The sequence below is a fragment of the Neovison vison genome, chromosome 1 (assembly GCF_020171115.1).
Source record: "Neovison vison isolate M4711 chromosome 1, ASM_NN_V1, whole genome shotgun sequence".
NCBI classification, from domain to species: Eukaryota; Metazoa; Chordata; class Mammalia; order Carnivora; family Mustelidae; genus Neogale; species Neogale vison.
In genome coordinates, this window is record NC_058091.1 from 275690607 (window position 1) to 275715419 (window position 24813).

The window sequence follows — 24813 nt, forward strand, 5'->3', positions numbered from 1 at the left end:
CATTGGGCTCTCTGTTCAGTGGGAAGCCTGTTTCCTCTTCTCTCTCTCTGCCTGCCTCTCTGCTTACTTGTGATCTCTGTCAAATAAATGAATAAAATCTTGAAAAAAAAAAGATATAGAAAGTTTTTTTTTTTTTAAGATTTTATTTATTTATCTGACACAGAGAGAGAGAGATCACAAGTAGGCAGAGAGGCAGGCAGAGAGAGGAGGAAGCAGGCTCCCAGCCAAGCAGAGAGCCCAATGCGGGGCTCGATCCCAGGACCCTGACTGAGACCAGGAACAGAGCTGAAGGCAAAGGCTTAACCCACTGAGCCACCCAGATGCCCAAGATTTAGAAAGTTTAAAAAGAACTTTGAAGACATTATACCAAGTGAGAGCCAAACATGAGAGGACAAATACTGTGATTCCACTTCTATGAGTTACGGAGAATGGGACCATATGAGAGTTCCCTGTACGTTCTACTTACTTTATCTGTAATCCTAAAAGCACTCTAAAAAGTAAACTCTATTAATTAAAGAAAAAAAAAGATCTATACAATGTTGAGACTAAACTAGGGGTCAAAAGTGGTTACAGGAATGGCAGTTAGAAAACTACCTCACCCATCCACAAGAGCCTATGGTCGTCCATCCAGGGGGAAGTGGTGAGGGTGAAGAGGAATGTGTTAGCCAAGAATGGGAGTGGGGGGGCTGTGGACCACAGAAAGCCCAGCAGACCCTACTGCCTGCTGAAGCTACAGGCTGGGCCTCTGACCTAGACCAGACTCCATCAGACACATGGGACAGTGCCTAGCTCGGCGTGGTCTAGCTTTCAGCTACCCATACTGCCACACAGGACCAGTCCTCTTTCCCAGTTCTGGCCCCGCCGATCCTCAGAGAGAATGCCTCAGGAGAAGCCCCCAGAAGGAGAGAGCACAGAGCAAAGAGGACACAAAACTGCAGCTAGGGAGAATGTGCATGCCAGGAGATCAGCCAACAGCAGAGACCATCCCAGCTAAGAGACAGCCTGGGGGCAGCCCTGAAATGTAGGGCGGTTCCCACATTTTTCTTAACCCAGGAACGAGTCAACACAAATGTGACTGATGGCAAAGAACTGTAGCGTAGCGTGGCTGGCGGTAGAGGAAGGCAAACTCCCAGAAGTATGGCTATCCAAAGGGGCAGGAACACCAGGAACGCAAAAGTCAAGACTTAACTTATTTTCGTCTTGCCTTATGGCCACAGACTGTAAACAAATCACTCCAGTGGAAAAGTTACTCCCAGCATCAAAAGAATACCTATCGCATGTCTGGGTGGCTCAGTGGGTAAACGTCTGCCTTTAGCTCCAGTCTTGACCCCCGCGTCCTGGGATCGAGCCCCCGCATCCAACTCTCTGCTCAGTAGAGTCTGCTTCTCCCTCTTCCACTCTCCTGCTTGTGTTCCCTCTCTCACTGTGTCTCTCTCTGTCATAAATAAATAAAATCTTTCTAAAAAAAAAAAAAAGTATACCTACAGCTGGGATGAATCAAAAAGACAAGAAAGAGAGTTAAGATGGTCAAGGGTTACGGCTCTTGACTCTGCCTGGCCAAGCTGTATGACCTTGAGGAAATTACTGAACTTTTCTGAGCTTCAGGTTTTTCTTTAGTAAGATGGAGACAATAATAATAGTAATCAACTAGTCAGAGTATTGTGAGAATGAAAGAGCTAGTCTGTGTTGCTCAGCGTCATGGCTGGCACATTTCAAAGAGGCAGAAACTGAGGCTCGGAGACGCACAGGAACCGGTGGGCAGCAGAGCCTTGCCAGTCAGACTCCAAACCATTAGACCCGCAGCGCCCAGAGGCAGAGGTCACTGGCTACATGTGGCCTTTGGGGACTAGAAATATGGAGAATCTTGATTGTGATGTGCTGTCAGTATAAAAGACACTGGATTTCAAAGATAGTACAAAAAAAGAAGCGAAATATTTCACGAATAACTTTTATATTGATCACATGTTAAAATATGAGTTTGGAGGGGCGCCTGGGTGGCTCAGTGGGTTAAAGCCTCTGCCTTCAGCTCAGGTCATGATCTCAGTGTCCTGGGATCGAGCCCCACCTCAGGCTCTCTGCTCAGTGGGGAGCCTGCTTCCTCCTCTCTCTGCCTGTCTCTCTGCCTACTTGTGATCTCTGTCAAATAAATAAATAAAATCTTTTTAAAAAAATATGAGTTTGGGGACGCCTGGGTGGCGCAGTTGGTTGGACGACTGCCTCCGGCTCAGGGCGTGATCCTGGAGTCCCGGGATAGAGTCCCACATCAGGCTCCCAGCTCCATGGGGAGTTTGCTTCGCTCTCTGACCTTCTCCTCGCTCATTCTCTCTCTCACTCTCTCTCTCAAATAAATTAAAAAAAAATATGAGTTTGAACATATTGGGATAAATCAAATATACTTAAATTAATTTTATCTTCTTTAATTTTCCAAATGGAGCTACTCAAAAATGTTCAATGACGTGTGTGGCTTGAATTACATTTCTATTGGACTGCACTGAGCTACACCAGGGCACCTTCTGGTGAGATAACCCGGGGCAGAGACGCCTGTGAATGTCAGAGTTGTAATGGACTCATTCGAAAAGGACAGGGGACCTAAGTTATCTGGGGGAAAAAAAGCTTGTTAATGACAGCTATGCCTGAGATCTAAAAATCTTTTAAAATGCTGTGTCTGCAGGATTGGGAGAAGGGCTTTCCTTATGCAGGAAGGCGAGGGGGCTGGCAAGATCAGGAATAGAGAGCTGGCAGAAGCCAGGGCAGTCTTGACCCAGCACATAGGGAACCGAAGAGAAGAGCCATATGGATTCTCTGTGCCTTTTTTCGGCTAACCACAAGGATCAGAGGATGGGGAGGCTATTTTCTGTAGACTCTGTAAAGGAAATAGAAAATAGAACAGGAAATCGAACTGCCATATCAGAGGGGAAAAAAATACAGGACTAAATTTCAGCTAAATAATGAACACATTTTTAGTATATATTCCAAATGTTGCATGGGACATCCTGATACTAAAAAATTATTCACTGATGGGGCGCCCAGGTGGCTCAGGCAGTTAAGTGTCTGACCTTGGCTCAGAGTCCTGGGATGAAGCCCTGCATCAGGCTCTGCGCCCAGCAGGGAGTCTGCTTGACATTGCTCGTGCACATTCTCTCTCTCTCTCTCTTTCTCAAATAAATAAATACAATCTTTAAAAAATTATTCATTGTTTATCCAAAGTTTAAATTTAATTGGGACCTGTATTTTTAAAGATTTTATTTATTTATTTGACAGACAGAGATCACAAGTAGGCAGAGAGGCAGGCAGAGAGAGAGGAGGAAGCAGGCTCAGGCTCCATGCTGAGCAGAGAGCCTGATGTGGGGTTCAATCCCAGGACCCTGAGATCATGACCTGAGCCGAAGGCAGAGGCTTTAACCCACTGAGCCACCCAGGCCCCCCTGGGACCTGTATTTTATCTGGCAGTTCTACCAGGAAGGCAGGTAGCAGAGTGATCACCAGGTGTGTTTGGAAAACAAAGTGACATCCTGACTCTTTGCTGCAGGTCAACCAGGAAGGCAGAGACTGGCAAGCAAGGCCCCTCACACAAGGAACCACATCGAACCTCAAACCACAGCAACAGGAGAACCTGACTGAGCCCCTGGACCCCAGCATGTCCTCAGCCTGAGATTATACTGATTCCCACTCAAATAAAGGTAATTTGTAACAGAAATAAGGATAAAAAGATAAATGTTGAGAATATCTACCCAGCTACTTGTTCTTTCATTTTGTGTTCATCTGTCTTTTATAGGAAATGGTAACTCATTTGCATTGCTGTTTCAATAAGGAACTCTATTCTCAAGGGAATAATAAACACATTCACAGGCTTTGCTACCATTCTCCACTACGTGGAAGCTGCTCAGTGCCACAGTTAAGAGCGCACTGGCTCCGGAGACCGACTACCAAGTTCAAATCCTGACTCTGCCACTAGCCGTGTGACCTCGATGGGTTACTTCCCCACTCTGTGCTTCCATGTCCTCAACTGTAAAATGAGGTAGCAGCGTCTACCTTTCCGGGTTGTTGTGAGAATGAAATGAGTTAATACATGACTCCAGAACAGTGCTAAGCATTTAGTAAACACTCAGAAAATGGGCTTTCTAAAAAAAAGTGTGTACTTGTTATTTTTAATCTCCATCGTCATTCATGTCTCAGAAAGGGTAGATTGGTGAAGTAAAGGCCAAGGAAATTGGGTGGGCCCTGGGCTGGGTGCCCTCCCTGCCCCCCTTCTCTACCTGGTACGCTTTTACCCTTCCCGCCTGACTCCACTCAAAACCCCTGACCTGTGGTTCTGTGGTGTGAGCTCAGGGCAACAGATGAGAAGAGAATGTGGGACACAAGTGTGAGGTTTATCCCCACTCATCCCACCTCCTTTACGCTCTAAAGGGTCCTCCTGACCATCCCAGAGTGAAGACACTCCCACCATCTCTCACCTGGGTGACAGTGAGGACCCCACTGGTCTCATGCGTCCACACTTGCCACTCCCTCATACCCACTGTCCGCAACAGCCAAAGAGGTCATCAAAAAGATAAATAGGACCATATCGCTTTCCTGCTCAAAACCGTTTAGTAGTTTCTCATCACATTCAGAATAAAATCCAAACTCCTTACCGTGACCTAGAAGGCCCTACATGATTCAGTCCTTCTCCACCTTTTCCATCTCATCTCCAAACATACACCCCTCATAAACTTCCCTGGAGTAATACTAGGCTCCTTTCTGTCTGTCCTTCAAACATTCTAGGCTTATCCCTGCCTCAGGGCCTTTGCACAGCCATTCTCTCTGCTCTCCCTCCAGATCCCATAGCCATCTCCTTCCTAATATTCAGATCTCAGTTCAAATGCCCCTTTCCTAAGAGGACTACTATCGTATCCAAGGGTTACTGCATTTGTTTCTATTCTTCAAATTCTAAATTATTTTCTAAAATTCTCTTGTTTATCTGTTTATCTGCTGTTCTCTAACTTGTCAAGCCTTAAGAATGCGAACTTGGACTCACTTGTTGATGCTGTGACCCAGCGCACAGCATAGTAACTGGCAAGTGCTCAGTACATAACTAAGCTTAGTAAATAACTAATGGCTCAGCCAGGCCACTGACCAAATTTGTCCCCCCTTGTCTCTGGGCCCCAGTCTCGTTTTCTGTAAAGTGATGGGATTAGGCTGGATATTATTTGAGGGTCCTACCACCTCTGTCATGCTGTATTTCAGAGATGCCCAAAAAAAACTCCCATTGAGCTGCATTTCCCTGGAACTGGAGACAGTTCAGCAATACCCACATGCTGAGGACAATTCATGGGAACCTAGGGCTAACAACTGCCTTGTCTTTTGCTTACCAATTAAGTACACTTGTTCCTCTTCCCTGGATGTTGTCTCTTGCAGATCATGAAGAAATCTGCTGTTCACCTCAATGACATCATCGATATTTGAGAACAGGACATCCAGATCTCCCTGGGGCAGCTAGAAGGAACAAAAACCATAGGAGTCTCTGGGAGTTGAGCAGAGGGACTATTTGCAGACTTTGGACATCAGAACATTCATACCTTCAGGGTCCTATTACTCTTGGGAATATTGTCACAGTGGGAATGTTCGCAAGGTTTTGAAAAACTTTATAAATTAGGTGTTCTCATTACTCTACAGGAAGTGAGGAAGAGATCGAGGGCTCAGCATGGAATGAAAGCTGAACTGGGGTTTTATCCCAGATCTGCTGGCAGCCATCATGTTTCTTCCCTCAGTTTCCCTATCTGTCAGATCAGGGCAAAAGCTGGATTTCCTTCCAGCTCTGACATACTTGGCACCCACCACCATTACCTTGACATATATTCAGAACTCCAGCTACTATGAACTGGCAATTCTATTGTAGGACATCTATATATGTGCATGGGTGTATGCAGGAGATTGTGTGTGTGTGTGTGTGTGTGTGTCCTGGATGCACAATCAAGTAGGAAGAGCTAACTGCAGAAAGATTTCTAGAGTATGCTCTTATTCTTGTTGGAGTAAGTAACAACCTGTAGTTGTTTGCTTAATGCCTACAGAGAAAAATCCTAATTTCTGGAAAGTAAAATATGAGAAAACTTTCACTTCGCACATTTCCCACTTGAGTATTTCATTCATTCAAGACACACTAATTGGAAGTCTCTGATTTGTGAGTCCAGAACTGGGGGTACATTGCCCTAATGGTGCTTACGCTAAGGGATACTTTATATTTTATAAAGAGAGCCTATATTATTTCTGAAATCAAGAGGAAAAATAAGATGTAAAAACCCACCATCGTGATAACTTCTTCCTGTTGCCATTTCCTAAATGAGATGACTGGAATATAGGTCAGTTTAAGCAATTTGTTCTAAATTTGATAAAGGGTTATTTTATGCATTAGCTCACTTAATTCTCTGGGGTGACTACTCCTCTCTCCATTCAGCAGATGCATACACTGAGGCTCTGATGTGTTAAAGGCCTGGCTGAAGGCTGCACGCCCAGTAAATGGAAGCACCCCAGCTTCCATCCAGATGACTTCCCGTCACCACACCTTCCCCTCCATCAGGCCTGCCCCTGGAAAAGCTGTGGGGGAAGACCTGGGAAGCCAGGACCCAGGTGTGCCCCATTAAGGGAGGCTGTGTGCAGCCCCCGTACCTGCTGCAGGCAGCTCCTGATGTCAGAGGCACAGAGCCGGAGCAGGTGCAGGTAGGAGAGCTCAGTGTCAATGAGCTCCCTGACAGCCAGCCTCTGATGCAGCGACAGTCTGTCCCCAGAGGCCTGGCCTTCTCCGTCGGGACTCCCTGTCCTGGAGGATGGCTCATCAGTCCCATGTTCAGCCATGTCAGCAGGTTCTAGGAAAAGCAAACACATCCCAACTCACTTCCAGGAGCTCTACTGGAACATACTGTGTCTAATCCAAAGACAACTATTCATCAAGTGGCCTAAAAACATCTCTAGCTTGCACATCGCATGATGAAATGTGTATTAGCATTTGTGGGCAGTATCTGAGCAATTTGAAAAGGTAGAACAAGGCTCGTAATTGCTGACATGTTCCAGGATTCAGATAATGTGTTTGCCTAGCTTTTCTTCTATTTTTTTCCCAGCTCTTGACCCAGATTTCTTTATTTGGTTCAGCCCAGTCTCTCCCACCCTCTGTCCCAGGGGTTCCCTCCTCTCTACCCCCACTACCCCACTCGGGCCCCACAGTCCATCCCATGGGCTCTTCCATAGCCTCCAGGGGCACTGTTCCAAGTCTAAAGCCCTCTCCCTCTGGCTGCCGCCCACACCCACGCATCCTGGAGGTGCTTCCAGCTTATACTTCCTGAAACAAAGCTGTGATCATGGCATTCTGCACTGTGGGGATTGAACAGCTCCCTGCTGCTCTGTGGTCCGGCTCCAAGCTCATTTTCCCCTCCACAGACCATCCTCCAGCCAAAGAGAGCTACGTGCTTTCCTCCGGGCCTGCACAATCATTTCCTGCCTCTGTGCTTTTGCACCTGCTGGGCCCCCTCCCATGTCTCTACCCTTGGACATTCATCTTCCCTTCCCTTTCCTGAACCTCCCAGCCAGATGGACCTTCCCTCCCTGACACTCTCACAACCCTTTTATCTCTAGGCTTAAAGGTACAATTGGCAATACTGTGAACAACATGGCCTAAAACCCCTCCCTGCTACAAAACATCCTAGACAGTCTGGATCAGCATAAAACTCCCTCCTCACAGCCCGGCAGGGCTTGTAAGAGAAGAAAGGAAATAGCAGGACTCCCAAACAGAGAGAACTGGAGAGGAGAGCAGGAGCAGCTGAGCAGATGTGGCTGGGGCCCCAAGTAGAAGAGTGGGCAGGGAAAAGGGCATGGCCAAGTTCAGGCAACCAGGGACTTGGGCACAGGTGTTCAGGCAGGAACAAAGATAAATTTGTTTTATCTTTGACAAGCTTCTTCACAGAACTGGGACCCCCAAAGACTCCAGTGAAATGGTGGATCGAAAAAAAAAAATGTCCCCCACTCACAGAGAAGATGAAGTCCTCTTGGCTTGGGTCCTACACGAGGACAAAAAGTCCCCTCTGAAAATCCATAAAAACAGGCCTGCCCTCACTGGGCTTTAGGTTCAAATTGATACTACACATGTGGCGCAAGTAACCCAAAGCTGAGAAACCAACAAAAACAGTTCTGGACTAATGCTATTCTGAGTGCTCATAGAAATAAAATGTCTCCTCCTGTGAAACCTGTCCTGAAGATGAGTCTGCAATCCAGACTCCACAGCAATGAGCAGGAGTAGACCCCAAGAACACCAGAGAGTCAAACCATTAGGTAAAAATTGTAAAATAAGCAAGGGGAAAAAAACCTCATAATATAAAAAAAAAGACCTGTGCAATTTTGATTTTTTAAAGCACCAAACAGAACTTACAGAAATTAAACATAAAGCCTTCAAAATTAAACACTGAATAGGCAGATTAAATAGACATCTATAAAAGAGAAATACCAAAAGGGCACAGAGATCTGAAGAAATTATCCAGATTGCTAAAGAGAGAGAAAAGCATAGAAAATATGAACAAGAGCTTAAGGAATCTGGATATTGAAATAAGAAGGTTCATGCATCAAATCTGAATTCTAGAAGGCAGGAATAAAGAGAGTAAGGAGAGGTAATATTCAAAGAGATAAGAGTAAGAATTGTCCAGAATTTGTTAAAAAAATATGAATTCTTAGATCCAGGAAGTACAAGTCCCTAATAGGATAAGTATTTAAAAAATCTGTATCTAGAGCCATTGAGGAGAAACTGCAGAACCTTGAAAGCCTAGAAAATTTATCTTTGTATGTTCCTCTTCTCAGAAAACTATGGGAGAATAAATATCCTCCACCAAAATAGGGAAACAGGAAAGAGGAAGACATAGGTAGAGGACACTGGTGATCAACAGTGAGAAGGGCCAAGGAAAGCCCCAGATGGGGAAGGAAAATCCTAGGACTGACCCCTGGCTACAGGCAGGTGGCAAACAGTCTATGGTATTTCAGAAGGCGCTAGAACGTCCTGAGAATAGATTCATTGAATCGATAAAGAATATGGTATATCTTTGGGGATAATCACACAGATCATACATACAAAACTAAGAGATAGACCATTGAACAAACACAAAACAATTGTTAAAAAAGCTGTGCCAGAGCAGTTACCCTTGTGGAAGGGGTAAGAGGACTGATAATAAGAGAAGACATGGGGGGCTCCCAGGGTGGTGGTCATTATTTGACCTGGGTGGTGCTTATATGGGGGTTTGTTTTGTGAAAATTCACTCAGCTTCACTTTTCTGTTTGTCATATTTTATAATAAAAAATTAAAAGCAAAAAAAAAAAAAAAAGTTGTGCCGGGGCACCTGGGTGGCTCAGTTGGTTAAGCGACTGCTTCCAGCTCAAGTCATGATCCTCGAGTCCTGGGATCGAGTCCCACATCGGGCTCCCAGCTCCGCAGGGAGTCTTCTTCTCCCTCTGACCTTCTACTCTCCCACGCTCTCTCTCACTCGCTCTCTCTCTCAAATAAATAAAATCTTTAAAAATAAATAAATGAAATTTTAAAAAGTTGTGCAGGAAAAATAAAAGTAAGTGTACATTACTGCCTGGTTCAGTTATAAATACAATTTATACACACTATAATGCAAGTGACCTAAACAACATGATGTGTAACTCTACTGGGAGTACGTGGTCGTGGAAGGAGTGTGTATGTGTGATGGAGGGGAAGTAAAAACAACTGAATCTTCCATGGTAGAAAGTCAAAGAACAACACATAAACCAAAAGCTCAATCGACAGGACCTGCATGCTGTTTAAAGACATGGAGGGACACCTGTATGGTGCAGTTAGCTGAGCCTCCAACTCTGGTTAAAACAGAATGACCTGTGTTCTCTTCAACTAAACTCTAGCCGATACAGGTATGAACAGGAAACTGACAAAGGCAGAAGTTTAAATGGCTAATACACAAATGAAAGGATGCCCGGTTCACTAGTAACTAGGCAAATGTGATTAAGTAAAACCACAATGGGGGCACCTGGGTGGTTCAGTGGGTAAGTGTGGACTCTTGGTTTTGGCTCTGGTCATGACCTTAGGATCATAGGATCAAGCCCTGCGTCAGGTTCCAAGCTCAGCGTGAGGTCTGCTTGAGACTCTCTCCCTCTCTCTGCCCCTGTGCTCATGCACTCTCTCTCTCCCTCAAATAAATATATCTTTAAAAATAAAAATAAGGGGGCACCTGGGTGGCTCAGTGGGTTAAGCCTCTGCCTTCGGCTCAGGTCATGATCTCAGGGTCCTGGGATCGAGGCCCACATCGGGCTCTCTGCTCAGCAGGGAGCCTGCTTCCTCCTCTCTCTTTCTGCCTGCCTCTCTGCCTGCTTGTGATCTCTCTCTGTCAAATAAATAAATAAAATCTTAAAAAAAAATAAATAAAAATAAAAATAAAAATAAAAATAAGGGGCACCTGGGTGGCTCAGTGGGTTAAGCCTCTCCTTTCGACTCAGGTCATGATCTCAGGGTCCTGGGATGGAGCCCCACATCGGGCTCTCTGCTCAGCAGGGAGCCTGCTTCTTCCTCTCTCTCTCTCTCTCTCTGCCTGCCTCTCTGCCTACTTGTGATCTCTCTCTCTGTCAAATAGATAAATAAAATCTTTTAAAAAATCACAGTGAGATAATATTTCATGCCCATCAGACTGGCAAAATATAAAAATGTTGGTAAGACTATAGATGACCGGGAAGTCTCATGTACCGATATGGTAATGTAAATTGTTGCAACCACTCCAAAGAGCAATTTGGCAATAACTAGAAAAGTTAAAAATGCTTGCACCATCAGGCCAGTTCTACTCTTAGAGATAATCTGTCTTTAAGAAACTTGTCCACTTGGGGGCGCCTGGGCGCCTGAGTCTACTTGGCTCAGTCTGTTAAGCGGAAGGCTCTGCTCGGGTCATGATTCCAGCGTCCTGGGATAAAGTCCCGCATCTGGCTCCTTGCTCAGCAGTGAGCCTGCTTCTCTTTCTTCCCTGCCGGCCACTCTGTTTACTTGTGCTCTCTTTCGATCTCTCTGTCAAATAAATAAATAAACTCGTAAAAAAAAAAAAAGAAACTTCTCTTCCTATACACAGGAATGGAGACAAGAATGTTCACTGCAGCACTGCTGATAATGATAGGAAATTAGAAACAACCTAGATGACCATCAACAGAATGGGTTATTAACTTGTAATATATCCAGACCATGGAATTCTCAACAACAGTGAAAATGAACAAACTACAAATTCATATATCATAATGGGTAGCCTCATCAACACTGTAAATAAAAATATATTATTATAATACAAAAATAATATATATAATATATAATATTATATATAATATATACGTATTAAAAATTTTATGAACATGATCAACAGTAAATTCAGGATGGTAGCAACCTCTGGAAAGGGAAGCAGAGAAATGGAATTGAGGACATATCAAAAGGGACTTAATGGGATCTGAAGTGGTCTTGTTTTGAGCTACACTTCTAATTTTGAGATAGAGATTCACATGCAGTTATAATAAACTGGTTACATGTACACTTTACCCAATTTCCTCAATGGTAACATCTTGCAAAACTCTTAACACAATCCCACAGCCAGGATACTGGCACTGATACAAGCAAGACACAGCTCATTTCTATCACAAGGATCCCTCATGTTCCCTTTTCACTCACTTCCCTCCAGCTCCATCCCATCCTTAACCCCTGGCCATCAGGAATCTGTTCTTCACTTCTATCATCTGGCCATTTCAAGAATGTATGCGAATGGAATCATTACAGTGTGTCACCTCTGGGGACTGACTTTATTCAGTCAGCATAATGTCCTGGAGATTCCTGTAAATTGTTGCATGTATCAGTAGTTCGTTCCTTTTTATTGCTGAAGTAGGAGAAGTCCTATTTGCTTAAAAATAATGAAGCACAGAGGACAAAAATGTTAAAATTAAATAAAGCGAGGTGGTAAGAACATGGTATTTGTTTCACTGTTCTTTGTTCTTTTCTGGATGGGTAAAATATTTCCTAATATTTAAAGTGGCACACAGCCCATTCAAACTAGTTCTTGGCTATTTAGGGTTATTCAGAACCAGGCCTCAGCCTCCTGCCAAGACCCTATGCACTTAGAGACAGGGGAGCACCCATTCACCTGGTGTCCTTCACTATTCCTCACAATACTGATGATACTTGCATATATAAATGTCCTTTGGGAGGGACTAGTAGCAGCAGAAGTTTCTGTCCTGGGCCATAAGCGCTGACCTGATCAGATGATCTGTAAACTGAATGGGGAGAGCAAAGGGCCTAGAAAGATCCTGGAATGCATCTGTCTGATGCTCTGTTCCAGCTCTTGAACACTGCCCGTGGCCGGCTGACCTGTCCCTGGCCCGAGTCGCTGACACTCACCCCCCTGTGCACAGTAGGTTCTCTAGAAAGATCCCAACAGGCTTTCAGGAGAGCTACTCAGGTTCCACTACTCAGAACTATTGCTAAACAAACAAAAAGCACATTCTACAGAGAACTGCTAAATATTTAAAATAGCATTAATTTGCACTTAGGTTCACTGCAAGCTAGACCTCCTAGCTGGCCTGGCAAAACCTCCCTGTAAGAGCATTTTGTCATCTCTTAGTTTATGGTCTGTATAATGGAAAGAAACACACTTTTATTTCTTTAAAAATATTATACATTATTTGGTAATGAAAAGGAATAAAGTCCTATGGATGTGTGCTCTAACACGGATGAATCTTGAAAACATTATGCTAGGTCAAAGCAGTCACTCACAAAGGACCACATATTTTATGATTTGACTTATATGAAATATCCAGAATAGGCAAATCTATATAAAAGTAGATCATCGAATTCCTAGGCTAACGGGCTAGGGTATGGAGTGTGGTGGCTACTGGGCACAGGGTTTCTCTTGGGGGTGGCGAAAATGTTCTAAATTTATTGTGGTGATTCTTGCACAACTCAGTGAATGTACTAAAAACCACTGATTTGTACACTTTCAGTGGGTGAAGTATATGAGATGAGTTATAGCTCAATAAAGCCATTAATCAGAAAAATATTATATAGTATTAACTGCTGGCAGAGGTGTGGGAGAAATTGGATCGCTCAGACATCACTGGTGGGAATGCAAAAATGGTACAGTCATGGCAGAAAACAGCTTGTCAGTTTCTTTTAAAAAGAAACCTAGGGCGCCTGGGTGGCTCAGTGGTTTAAGCCGCTGCCTTCGGCTCAGGTCATGATCTCGGGGTCCTGGGATCGAGTCCCGCATCAGGCTCTCTGCTCAGCAGGGAGTCTGCTTCCCTCTCTCTCTCTCTCTCTCTGCCTGCCTCTCTGTCTACTTATGATCTCTGTCTGTCAAATAAACAAATAAAATCTTTAAAAAAATAAAAAAATAAAAAATAAAATAAAAAGAAACCTACACTTACTAACAATCATAACTTCAGGCATCTATTCCAGAGAAAGAAAACTTATGTCCATAAAAAAATGTGTCCACAAATGCTTACAGAAGTTTCATTTGTAATTGCCAGACCGGAAACAATCAAAATGTTGATTTAATAGGTGAGTTTAACAGGTGAACGCTTTAGGGACACTTGGCTGGTTTAGTCGGTAGAGCATGTACGTACTCTTAATCTCAGGGTCATGAGTCCAAGCCCCATGTTAGGTGTGGAGCCTACTTAAAAAATAATTAAGAAGAGGTGAATGCTTTAAAGGAAAGAAAGGGTAGATCCATTACAACTGAATACCCAGAAATAACAGGGATTGAATTATGCATAAATTGTAATAGCCTGAAGGGCGTTTGAGGGTATTACATGGCCTGAAAAAAAAACTAATCTTAAAAGGTCATGTATGATTCCATTTATGTCACGTACACATTATAGAGACAGAGAACAGATTAGTGGTCACCTGTCTAGGGATGAGGGTGAAGGGCAGGTGGGTGTGACCATAAAGAAAGAACACCAGGGAGAGCTTTGTGGTCCTGGAATAATTCTGTGTCTTTTTTTTTAAGATTTTATTTATTTATTTGAGAGAAAGAGCAGAGGGCTAAACTGATTTTAGTTCTAAATTGCCTATCATGGGGACTCCTGGGGGGCTCAGTTGGTTAGGTGTCTGCCTTCAGCTCAGGTCATGATCCCAGCGTCTTGGGATCAAGCCCTGCTCTGGGCCCCCTGCTCAGCGGGGAGCCTACTTCTGCCTCTGCCTGCTGCTCCCCCTGCTTGTGCTCACTCTCTGACAGATAAATAAATAAAATCTTTAAAAAAAAAAAACTGCCTATCATGGGACATGAAAGAGATCCCAGGACTGAGCATGACTGGACTACAAGGAAAGCCATGTTTCCCAAGCTTGTTCTCTGAGATAAGCCTCCTTATTAACCCAGACCAGGAAACAGAACAGGGACACCCAGCCTGCTCTCCCAGGCTTTTGGGCGGTACTTGTCCATACAGAGCTGCAAAGATAGTGGATAAGTTAAGCTATGTAATTTTTTGTTTTCAACTTTTTATTTTGAAATACTTACAGACAGGTACAAGACTTACAGACTCATTCAACAGGAAGTAGCAAGGATAGTACCAGATTTTCTGTGCATCTTTCCCTAGGGTACTCTGATGGTTACCTATTATTTAAATATAGCACAATATCAGAACCAGGAAATTGGCATCAGTCTACTATTCGTGAATGATTGCTTTTATGCCATTTTATCACATGTTAGATTTGTGTAACCACCACCTCAGTTAAGACGTAGGCCTACGGGTACCACCGGATGGCACAGTCCATTAAGTGTCTGTCCCTTGATTTTGGCTCAGGTCATGATCTCAGGGCCGTGGGATCAAGCCCCTTGTCAGGCTCCATGCTCAGTAGTTAGTCTGCTTGGGGTTCTATTCCTTCCCTCTCCCTCTGCCCCCCACCTCATATAAAAGTAAACAAATCTTAAAAAAAAAACAGAGAGAGAGAAAGAGAAGAAAAACAAAGGGAGAAAATGTCTATAGAAAGAAGAGTGGCCACACTGGAGTCCTGCCTGACATTCCTGGTTTATACAGACATACTGAATAGCCAAGGAGAAAGGTCCTGTACGAAGAGCTCCCCAAACTCTAACAACCCATAAGGATCAGAGATTGACAAAGTTATGAGAATAACTTCCAAAGTTCTGCCCCTACTATGATTGCCGTGTATATTTTAAGATTGATGTTCAGAAAAAGTAAGACACAGGCACACTAAAGCCAGAAAACCCAATTTTAAATTCTGATTCAGCAATCAGTCAGCTGGCTTTCCTGGGATAATTATTAACCTCCTTTACAGGGTGATTATAAAATTTCATAAGATAATTTATGTAGGGGTGCCTGGGTGGCTCAGTGGGTTAAAGCCTCTGCCTTTGACTCACGTCAAGATCCCAGAGTCCTGGGATCGAGCCCTGCATCGGGCTCTCTGCTCAGCAGGGAGCCTGCTTCCTCCTCTCTCTCTGCCTGCTTCTCTGCCTACTTGTGATCTTTGTCTGTCAAATAAATAAATAAATCCTTAAAAAAAAAAAAGATAATCCATGTAGAGTATCTAACAGAGTACAAGGTAAACTTGCAAAAATTTTAACAGTTGCTTCGCCACTATTGTTGTTTCACTGTAAAGGATAGCACTACCATGGATCCAATGGGTCAAGACATTATCTAAGGACACTTTGCTGATCATATTCAAGCTGAAGGTGAGAACAGCTAAACATGATGATAATAATAAGGAATAGGAATGACACACTAGAGCCTGACTCAGAATGCAGCAAACACCAAGAAATGGAGCTAAGGATTGAGGGACCATGAAACTGAGCCCTGATGCCATTACTCAGTCCAGCCATGATGGAGACTGACTGCCTTTAGGTGTTTTGTTTGTTTGTTTGTTTTAATTAGATTTGGGGGAGAGGGAGAGAGAGACTCTTGAGCTAATTCTAACATGGGGCTCAATCTCACGACCCTGAGACCATGACCTGAGCCAAAATCAAGAGTCGGATGCTTAACCAACTGAGCCACCCTGGCATCCCTGCCTTTGGATTTTCTTAGGAGCTAATATATTTTCTTTCCCCACCCTCTTTAGCCTTAGCCATTTGAGGATTTTGCCACTTGAGTAAAAGAGATGGTCCCTCAGCCTTTATAAAGGAAACAGAGATCACTGGGAGCCAGGATAGATAAAAACAAAACAAAACGGAATAACAGGTAATTGCAGACTATCCTCATTCTCTTACTGAAAGGCAACTGGGCCAGTGGATCAAAGGAATGCTGTATGCTAGTGTAACCAGCCCAGCAAGGTGCTGATGTCTTCCTAAGCAGTCTCTCTAAGGAGCAAGACATGGGTGATGGAGGCTGAGAGCTGGGGGGATGGGGGTGGAGGGGACCATAGTAGAGTAATATGAACTAAAAACTGATAAAACTAGGGACGCGTGGGTGGCTCCATCAGATCAAATTGCCAATGACACGGTAACAAGTGGAGGTTGACTAATATAATCATACACAATTCTTGAGAGCCACCAAAATGTTTAAGATCGGGGGTGGGGGGGAGAGAGCAACTCCCCTTGGGTTTTATATAAGTGGAATTGTAGCGTCTGTACTCTTTTTGGTCTGGCTTCTTTTTCTTTTCAGCAAGATTATTTCGAGATTTATCTGTGTGTCAGTAGTTCATTACTTTTTTTAAAAAAAGATTTTATTTTTTATTTGACAGACAGAGATCACAAGTAGGCAGAGAAGCAGGCAGAGAGAGAGAGGAGGAAGCAGGCTTCCCTGCAGGCTCCCCAAGCCTTTGGCTTGGGTCATGATCCCAGTGTCCTGGGATGGAGCCCTGCATCGGGCTCCCTGCTCGGCTGGGAGTCTGCTTCTCCCTCCTCCTGCTCTTGAAATCCCCTTTAAAAAAAAAAACAGGGGCCCCTGGGTGACTCAGCGGGTTAAGCCGCTGCCTTCGGCTCAGGTCATGAACTCCGAGTCCTGGGATCGAGCCCCGCATCGGACTCTCTGCTCGGCAGGGAGCCTGCTTCCTCCTCTCTCTCTGCCTGCCTCTCTGCCTGCTTGTGATCTCTCTCAATAAATCTCTCTCAAATAAATAAATAAAATCTAAATAAATAAATAAACAAAAAACTGAAAAAACTACATAATTCAAAGAACATTGATCAATTTCAACCTCTGTGATATGCCCAGTTTAAGGATATCCATCAGTTCCTTTAATGCTTTCCATCTCTAAGACCACCTGAGTCTAAACCTCTACCACCTTTCTCCTGGACAAGTATAATGGCATCCTGATTAGACTCACAGCACCAGAGGGGAGTGAGGCACAGGTCATGGTCCCAGCATCCTGGGATCAAGCCATACCTCGGTCTCCCTGCTCAGCGAAGCCTGCTTCTCCCTCTCCTACTCCCCCTGCTTGCGTTCCCTCTCTCGCTGTGTCTCTCCTTGTCAAATAAATAAAGATCTTTAAAAAAAAAAAAGAAACTGACTGCTTTACTTCTTGCTTGAAACCTACTTCCAAAGAAGCACTTCTTTCCCCCAATAACTATTTTTCTTATCCTATTTGTTTTACTGGTTCATTCAATAAAGGGTAAACTCCACAAGGAAAGGGATCATGTCTATTAAAAAAAAAAAAAAAAGATTTTACTTATTTGTCAGAGAGAGCACCGGCATAAGCAGGGAGAGCAGCAGGCAGAGGCAGATGCAGGCTCCCCACTGAGCAGGGAGCCCAATGCGGGTCTCAATCCCAGGATCCTGGGATCACAACCTGAGCCAATGGCAGACGCTTAACCCACTGAGCCACCAGACATCCCTATGGATCATGTCTATTTTATTCACCAACACATTACCCAGTGTCTACTCTAAATCAGACACATGGTAGGTACTTGATTAACTGAATGGATGAATGAAATGGAGAAACACTGGCAGATCAAATTGCCAATGACACTGTAACAAGTGGAGGTTGACTAATATAATCATACACAATTCTTGAGAGCCACCACAATGTTTAAGATCAGGGAGCGGGGGAGCGGAGAGAGCAACTCCCCTTGGGTTTTATATAAGTGGAATTGTAGCGTCTGTACTCTTTTTGGTCTGGCTTCTTTTTCTTTTCAGCAAGATTATTTCGAGATCTATCTGTGTGTCAGTAGTTCATTACTTTTTTTTTTTTTTAAAGATTTTATTTATTTATTTGACAGACAGAGATCACAAGTAGGCAGAGAAGCAGGCAGAGAGAGAGGAGGAAGCAGGCTCCCTGCTGAGCAGAGAGCCCGATGCAGAGCTCGATCCCAGAACCCTGGGATCATGACCTGAGCTGAAGGCAAAGGCTTTAACCCACTGAGCTACCCAGAAGCCCCAGTTCATTACTTTTTAATGCTGAGCATATTTAACTGTAGGGACACAGCGCTGTTTGTTTACCCACGCACTGGACAAACAATTGGCAGTTCTCTGTTTCTCTCGTCCAATAACGCCGGACCTTGGGCTGTGTCTGGATCACAAGATAGATGTCAAACTTTGAAAGAGTGGTTGTACCATTTTACATTCGCACCAATAGTGCATACAAGTTCTAGTTCCTCCACATCCTTATCAAGCTTGCTACAGTCAGTCTTTTTAATTTTAGCCACCTTCATAGGTAGGAAGTGACATCTCAATGTGGTTTTGATGTGCATTTCCCGAATGATGAATTATCTTGAGCATTTTCTCAAGCGCTTACTTGCTACTCACGTTTTCCCTAGACATTATGGTTTTGTTCAATTTACAAAAGAGGCTCTCACTCATTACATAATTTAGATAAACAATATAGAATTTATAAGGAGTATATAATCCCCCACTACCAATCCACACCCCCAACACCCAAACAGATAACTAAAGGTGCATAAGAATCACCAGGAGCCCTTCTCAGATGTGTAAATTCTTATCCACACGCTTGAAGATTCTGATTCAGGTGGTCAGGGATGGGGCATTTCCACAAGCCCCTGGTTGGTTTCTTTTTAAGATTTTATTTATTTATTTATTTATTTGAGAGAGAGAGAGAGAGAGAGAGAGAAAGCACACACACAAGCAGGGGGATCAGCAGAGGCAAAGGGAGAAGGAGACTCCTCACTGAGCAGGGAGCCTGAGGCGGAATTTGATCCCAGGGCCCTGCGATCATGACCGGAGCCAAAGAAGGCAGAGGCTTAACCAACGGAACTGCCCAGGCACCCTACTCCCTAGGTGACTCTGATGCAAGTAGTCTGTAGATCACTTCTTGGGAAAATTCTGCTTTTAATCTCAACCTACTACAGAAATGTTGAAAGAATGAAGGCAGCGAGTCTGGAGGTAGAAACATGAAAGAGGTCCACGGGCTGTATTCAAATAAGGAAGAGCCTTGGCCCAAGAGAGTATGTTTGCTCTATGCCATCCTATGAGCACCAAATGTTTAGAATCTAAAGGTCAAATTAGGGAAAACTTTCTAGGAGTACCTGGCTGGCTCAGTTGGTAGAGCATGCAACTCTTAATCTTGGGGTCCTGAGTTCAAGGCCCACGATGGATGTAGAGCTTACTTTAAAAAAACAAAACAGGGACACCTGGGTGGCTCAGTCGGTTAAGTGACTGACTCTTGATCTTAGCTCAGATCTGATCTCAGGGTTGTGAGTTCAAGCCTGTGTTGGGCTCCCCATTGGTGTGGAGCCTTTAAAAAAACAACTTTCCAACAGAGCTACTGTGAAACAAAATCAGGCCACAGAGCCAGGAAGGGAAGGAACTTGCCAAAGTCACTGAACTTGCAGAAAAAGGATTTCTCTGGGTTGAGAAATGACTGGCTCAAGGGGAGGCAGACAGGGGGCAAGAGACTTCACACACATTCTCTGTTTCTGAGGAAGAATTCTCCTTTATAAACACCTGGAGAGGCATGTAACCCACCAGACAGGTAATTTGTGTCTCAGCCCAAATTAAATAGCAGCTACTTGCCCTAAGCCATATTTCCCTGACTCTATTTGCAAGGCCTAAAATGGCAGAGAAAGAAAACAACACAGTATTTTTTTTTGTAAGAGCAGTTCTTTTTATAGGCAAGTAGGCCTGCCCAGGCCCTGTCCTCGCAATTTTGGATCTGCAGATTTTAGAACTCTTAAGCCTGGGGCGCCTGGATGGCTCAATCAATTAAGCATCTGCCTTGGGTTTGGGTGGTGGTCTTAGGGTTCTGGTATCCAGCTGGGTGAGGGATCTGCTTCACCTTCTCCCTCTGCCCCTCTCCCCTTGTGCGTGCATGCATGTTCTCTCTCTCCATAAATCAAATAAATCAATAGTAATAATAATAAAAACTCCTTAGTCTGTCAGTAAACAAGTTATAGGCTTTGGACAATCGAGCTCAACAAACACTATTTGCTTCAGTTAGAGCACTCAAACACACACCCCCATCGGTTAAATAAAAAGCCATTTATTTGATCTAGAACACAGTCAACCAAGGCTCTGTTTACCACAACAAGCTGCTGATCCAAGAGGGATGAGAGCCAACTGCCAGCAACTCCTGTACCCCGGCCAGAACTCGGCCAAGCCCACATCACCTGGCAAGACTGGGTGTTGCCCAGGTCCCCACATCACCCTCCTCTTTCCTCTCATTTAGAAACAAGCTATGCAGGTGCCGGTTCCATTCAAAAGAGGCAAGCAAGGCCCAGTAAACAGTCCTTGTTAGAATGTCTGGTGGCTTCTCCTCTCAGCCTTTCACCTTAGGCCAAATATTGACGTGATGCACTGCTGTACTTTTGTTTAGATGATCATCGCCAATATCTGTGCTGTCGCTTTGAGTCATTATAGGGTTCTCTTTATAGTTTCAGGTTTACAATGTTTTTAATTTTGTGTTTTATTTCAAAGACAGCCCAATGTCTTCCATGTCATCATCTCTCCTAACTGGCCCAGCTGCGAGCCACTGGGCTCTGTGCACCTGCACACTCACTGAGCACTCCCTACGTGCCAGACACTGGGATCAGCATTCATTCTTAAGTCGGACAATACCTCGAAGGAGGAGGCAGACAATCTCATCTCTATTTTACAGATAACGCCGGGCTTGGGACTGAAACTAATACTGCACTAGATAAGTGAACTAACTTGAATTTAAATAAAATCTGTAAAGAAAAAAAAAAAAAAAGAACAAGAGAGTAAAACACTGGGCCTTGGAGAGGTTAAACGGTGTGTCCAAGATCACCCAGCTAGCGGGGTCAGAACACTGGATTGACAGCTGGTGCTCGCTTTTTTCCCTGGCTGCCTCCCTTTAAAAAGAGCAAAAAATTGCTCTTGATAGCACAGGCTGAGTGCCAGCCTTCCGGTCACTCCTTACAGCAGAATGCTTCGTGTCAAATCTGAAACGGTGTGCAAGGTCATGTGTGAACCCCTCTGTAGGAAGGGATCCAGGTGTCTAAGGGGTCCAGAATCCCAAGAAGGTGAAGCCCGCGGGCAGGCTGCTGTTTCTCCATTCCCCTGCAAGTTCTGGTCGCTCACTGTGCCCAGAGCACTGAACCCCCGGGGGAGCCCGACACTCAGGCTTCTGGTCTCAGCTCTGGCACTTTTCTGCGGGTCCTTGGCCAAAGCAGCGCAACATAGGGACTTCGAATTTCCTTTCTCTTCCCCCAAGCCCCGCCCGTAGTAATAATTATACTTTCCTTGGCAAGGATCCTTTAACACTATTTGTATTTTTCTGTTGTTTCAACCTATCGATTCTTATTAAAAGTCACCCCAAATCCTACACTGAAGCGGGCAGAGATAAACAAACCGACGCAAGAAATAATAGTTTTTTCCAGACCACCTTACCTCTCTAGGCCTTATCTGCCCACCTGTAAAAGGTCACATGGATCAGGTTGCTTGCATTTCCGTGCGTCCCCAGGACACAAGGCTCTACCGCGCCACCTGGACCCGGGCGTCGCGGTTCTCGGCGCCCCACACCTTCCAGCTCGGCAGGCAGCGGCGGCGGCTTTCCCGCGCCCCTCGGCGCCCGGCCCGTCCACCCCGCCCCTCTCACGGGGCGCACTCCCCGCGCGGAGCTTGGGCGCACCGGAACCGCCGCGGAGGCGGGAGGGACGCCCCTCTCCCCGACACGCGCCCCACCTGGGCCTGGGCGCCGCGGGTCCCACGGAGGGCGCGGCTCTGCCCACGCTGCGTGCGTGCGCGCGGCGGAGGGCCGGCCCGCTCGCGCGCCTTTGTCAATTGTGTGCGGCCAGGTTGTTTTCCACTTGCCGCGCCCGGGACCGGCCCGGCCCGGGGTGGCCCTGGCCCGCCGCCAGCGCCGAGAGTTGCCGCGGGTCTGAGCGCCGCGCCGCCGGGGAGGGCGGGTGCATCCTTGGCCTTCCCGCTCAGCCGCCTGCTCGCCCGATCTCGGCGCCCCCAAAACACGGGCCAGTGCCACCCGGTGGGAATGTTGACCCCTGGATCACTGACAATCTGTGTATCCGTGGCTCTGCCCAAAGCACCAGATGTTAGGGCTGGACTTCGATTTCATTCCCAGGGTCCGCTGCCAGGACCTCTGGGTTCTTACCCAGCTCTCCCACGAGCTCAGTCTCAGACAAATCTGCCAGTCTTCCTGCACCCCAGTCTCCTTTCCTGTGATAGAAAGCTGTACGTCCACTCTCTCCCTGCTGTGAAATAGGACACTGTTCTAGGCCCTAAGTAGGTCCCCGCCCCCTTGAGGGGCGGGGCGGTGGTGGGTGAGGTTGGTCAGACACTTAGAACATTGACATTGAAGAGTGAAAATCGCTATGAAAAAGTGTCCTATCGGGGAAGGCAAACCTTGTTTGTGGGATCGGCAATCGACTAGATTAACTTTCCCAAATCTTCTCCGTTCTAATTCTTATTCTCATTATTAGGGCTTATTATTTATTATTATTAGTGGTAGCAATAGTAATTTGGCTTCCTAAATGCCAGGCACTATAGTAAACATTTTACTTGTGTTTCCTCATTTACCTCATTCACAACTTCTCTATAAAACAGGCATGCTTCTTAGCATTACTGTTATTACTATCTTCGTTTTAGAGAAACTGAGGCCAGAAAAATGAAAGCAATTAGCCTACTGTTACACAGCTACTAAGGGACAGGACCAGTATTCAAATTCAAACTGTTGGAGGCCTCCTGTTGCTTAACCACTAGTCTACACCCACAAAAACATGAAGACTAGGGGTGCCTGGGTGGTTCAGTGTGTTAAGCGTCTGCCTTTGGGTCAAGTTGATGAGGGAGCAGGAGGCTGGCTGAGGACAGGGCAGAAGTTGGCGCCTTGCACCCCCTCTTCACCCGCTCCCCTCCATATGTGTAGCATTCCTCAGGCACCCCTGACCGCCATAAAACGATAAATAGTTAACTTGCAGGGATCGCAATCCTGCAGAACAGGAATCTCCCTTGCTCTACAGATGTCCTGGAGATCTAAACAGGGAGGTTACCTTATCAATAGCACAAATTTTCAGAGGCAAATAACTCTCATTTCCTGAAGCCCTAATGTCCCCCTCCCCACCATAAACTGGAGGAGACTGAGGTAGAAGGCAATGTAAATGATAGTAGGGTCATAATACCCCACTAAGAATCTCCCAACTATGTTGATGTTAATGCCTGACCTAAAAATGACATTGATCAAGCCATAAGGGCAAGGACTCCCCCGGGCACCTTGTAGGCCCACCTTAGCACGTGAGAGCTCTGTTGAAATCTCCTATCCCCTCACCACCTCCCCCCAACCACAAGGTATATAACACACCTACCCTCACAACCCGGGGCAGCAGCATCTCTGCCTGCCCACGGGTCCTGTCCCCGTGCTTTAATAAACCACCATTTTGCACCAAAGATGTCTCAAGAATTCTTTCTTGGTCATCGGCTCCGGACCTCAGCCCACCGAACCTCACCTAGGTTCTAGAACTTCATCAAAGTCATGATCCCAGGGTCTTGGGATCAAGCCTCCGTCCAGCTCCTGCTCAGAGTGGGGGAGTCTGCTTCTCCCTCTGGCCCTCCCTACCACCTGTGATCTCTCATGTGTGTGCTCTCTCTCTCTCTAATTAATAAGTAAATAAAATCTTTTTTTTAAAAAAAACCCAAAACAAAAAACATGAACATCAAAATGGGGCTATGCCTTGAATGTGATGGATGAGACTAGAAGGGGAGAGGGGTGGTTTAGTCTGTAGACAAGAAAGCAAAGGAAGTTGAGAGCTTTCTGATCCATGGATCAGACTTCATGCGTGTGACCTGAGAAGTCACTAGCATGGGGAAATCCATAAGCACACATTGGAACATGTAAGGAAGAACTTCTCTAACAGAACATTTCAAAAGTGGCATCAGTGAGTGAGTTCGAGAGTGAGCATCTTACCACTAAAGGTCAACATTCAAAATATAACACTGCAGGATGCCTGGCTGGCTCAGATGGAAGAACATGTGACTCTTGATCTCGGAGTTGTGAGTTTGAGCCCCACTCTGGGTGTTGAGATGCCCCCCACACACAAAAAAAGATAAATAAACTTTAAAACAACAACAACAAAACCCAAAATATAACATTGCATGGCAATTATACATCGATAATAATTAAAAAAATTTTTTAAGTCAGCATTCAAGGGATGCATGCTCAGTCAGTTAAGCAACTGCCTTCAGCTTGGGTCATATATCAGGGTTCTGGGAGGGAGTCCCATCAGGCTCCTTGCTCAGCGGGGATCCTTCTAACAACCCCTGTGCCTGCTGCTCCCACTGCTCCTACTCCCTCTGTCTCCCTCTGACAAATAAATAAATAAATAAATGATCTTAAAAAAAAATTTTTTTTTTTAAAGTCAGCATTCAAGCAGAGAGGCTTATCAGAAATGCTTCAAAGAGGGGCGCCTGGGTAGCTCAGTGGGTTAAGCACCTGCCTTCAGCTCA

The 24813-nt window shown here is 45.2% G+C and overlaps 1 protein-coding gene across 5 annotated transcripts in view; it reads right to left on the bottom strand.

Annotated features, from left to right (window-relative positions):
- Positions 1-22583, bottom strand: part of ARHGEF37 (Rho guanine nucleotide exchange factor 37) — a 53277-nt gene extending 30694 nt beyond the window's left edge. Inside the window, exons 1-3 of one of the 5 annotated variants that reach the window (XM_044231623.1) lie at positions 22469-22583; positions 6643-6839; positions 5349-5472 (exon numbers count right to left, since the gene is read on the bottom strand). In XM_044231623.1, the coding sequence (XP_044087558.1) occupies positions 5349-5472; positions 6643-6828 (310 nt within the window). In that variant the 5' untranslated portion in view covers positions 6829-6839; positions 22469-22583. Of the gene's footprint in view, positions 1-5348; positions 5473-6642; positions 6840-11680; positions 11712-14532; positions 14553-21747; positions 21909-22468 lie in introns of those variants that run through there. The other 4 variants (XM_044231638.1, XM_044231630.1, XM_044231648.1 and 1 more) reach the window with 4 other exon arrangements.
- Between the last annotated feature and the right edge of the window lie 2230 nt (positions 22584-24813).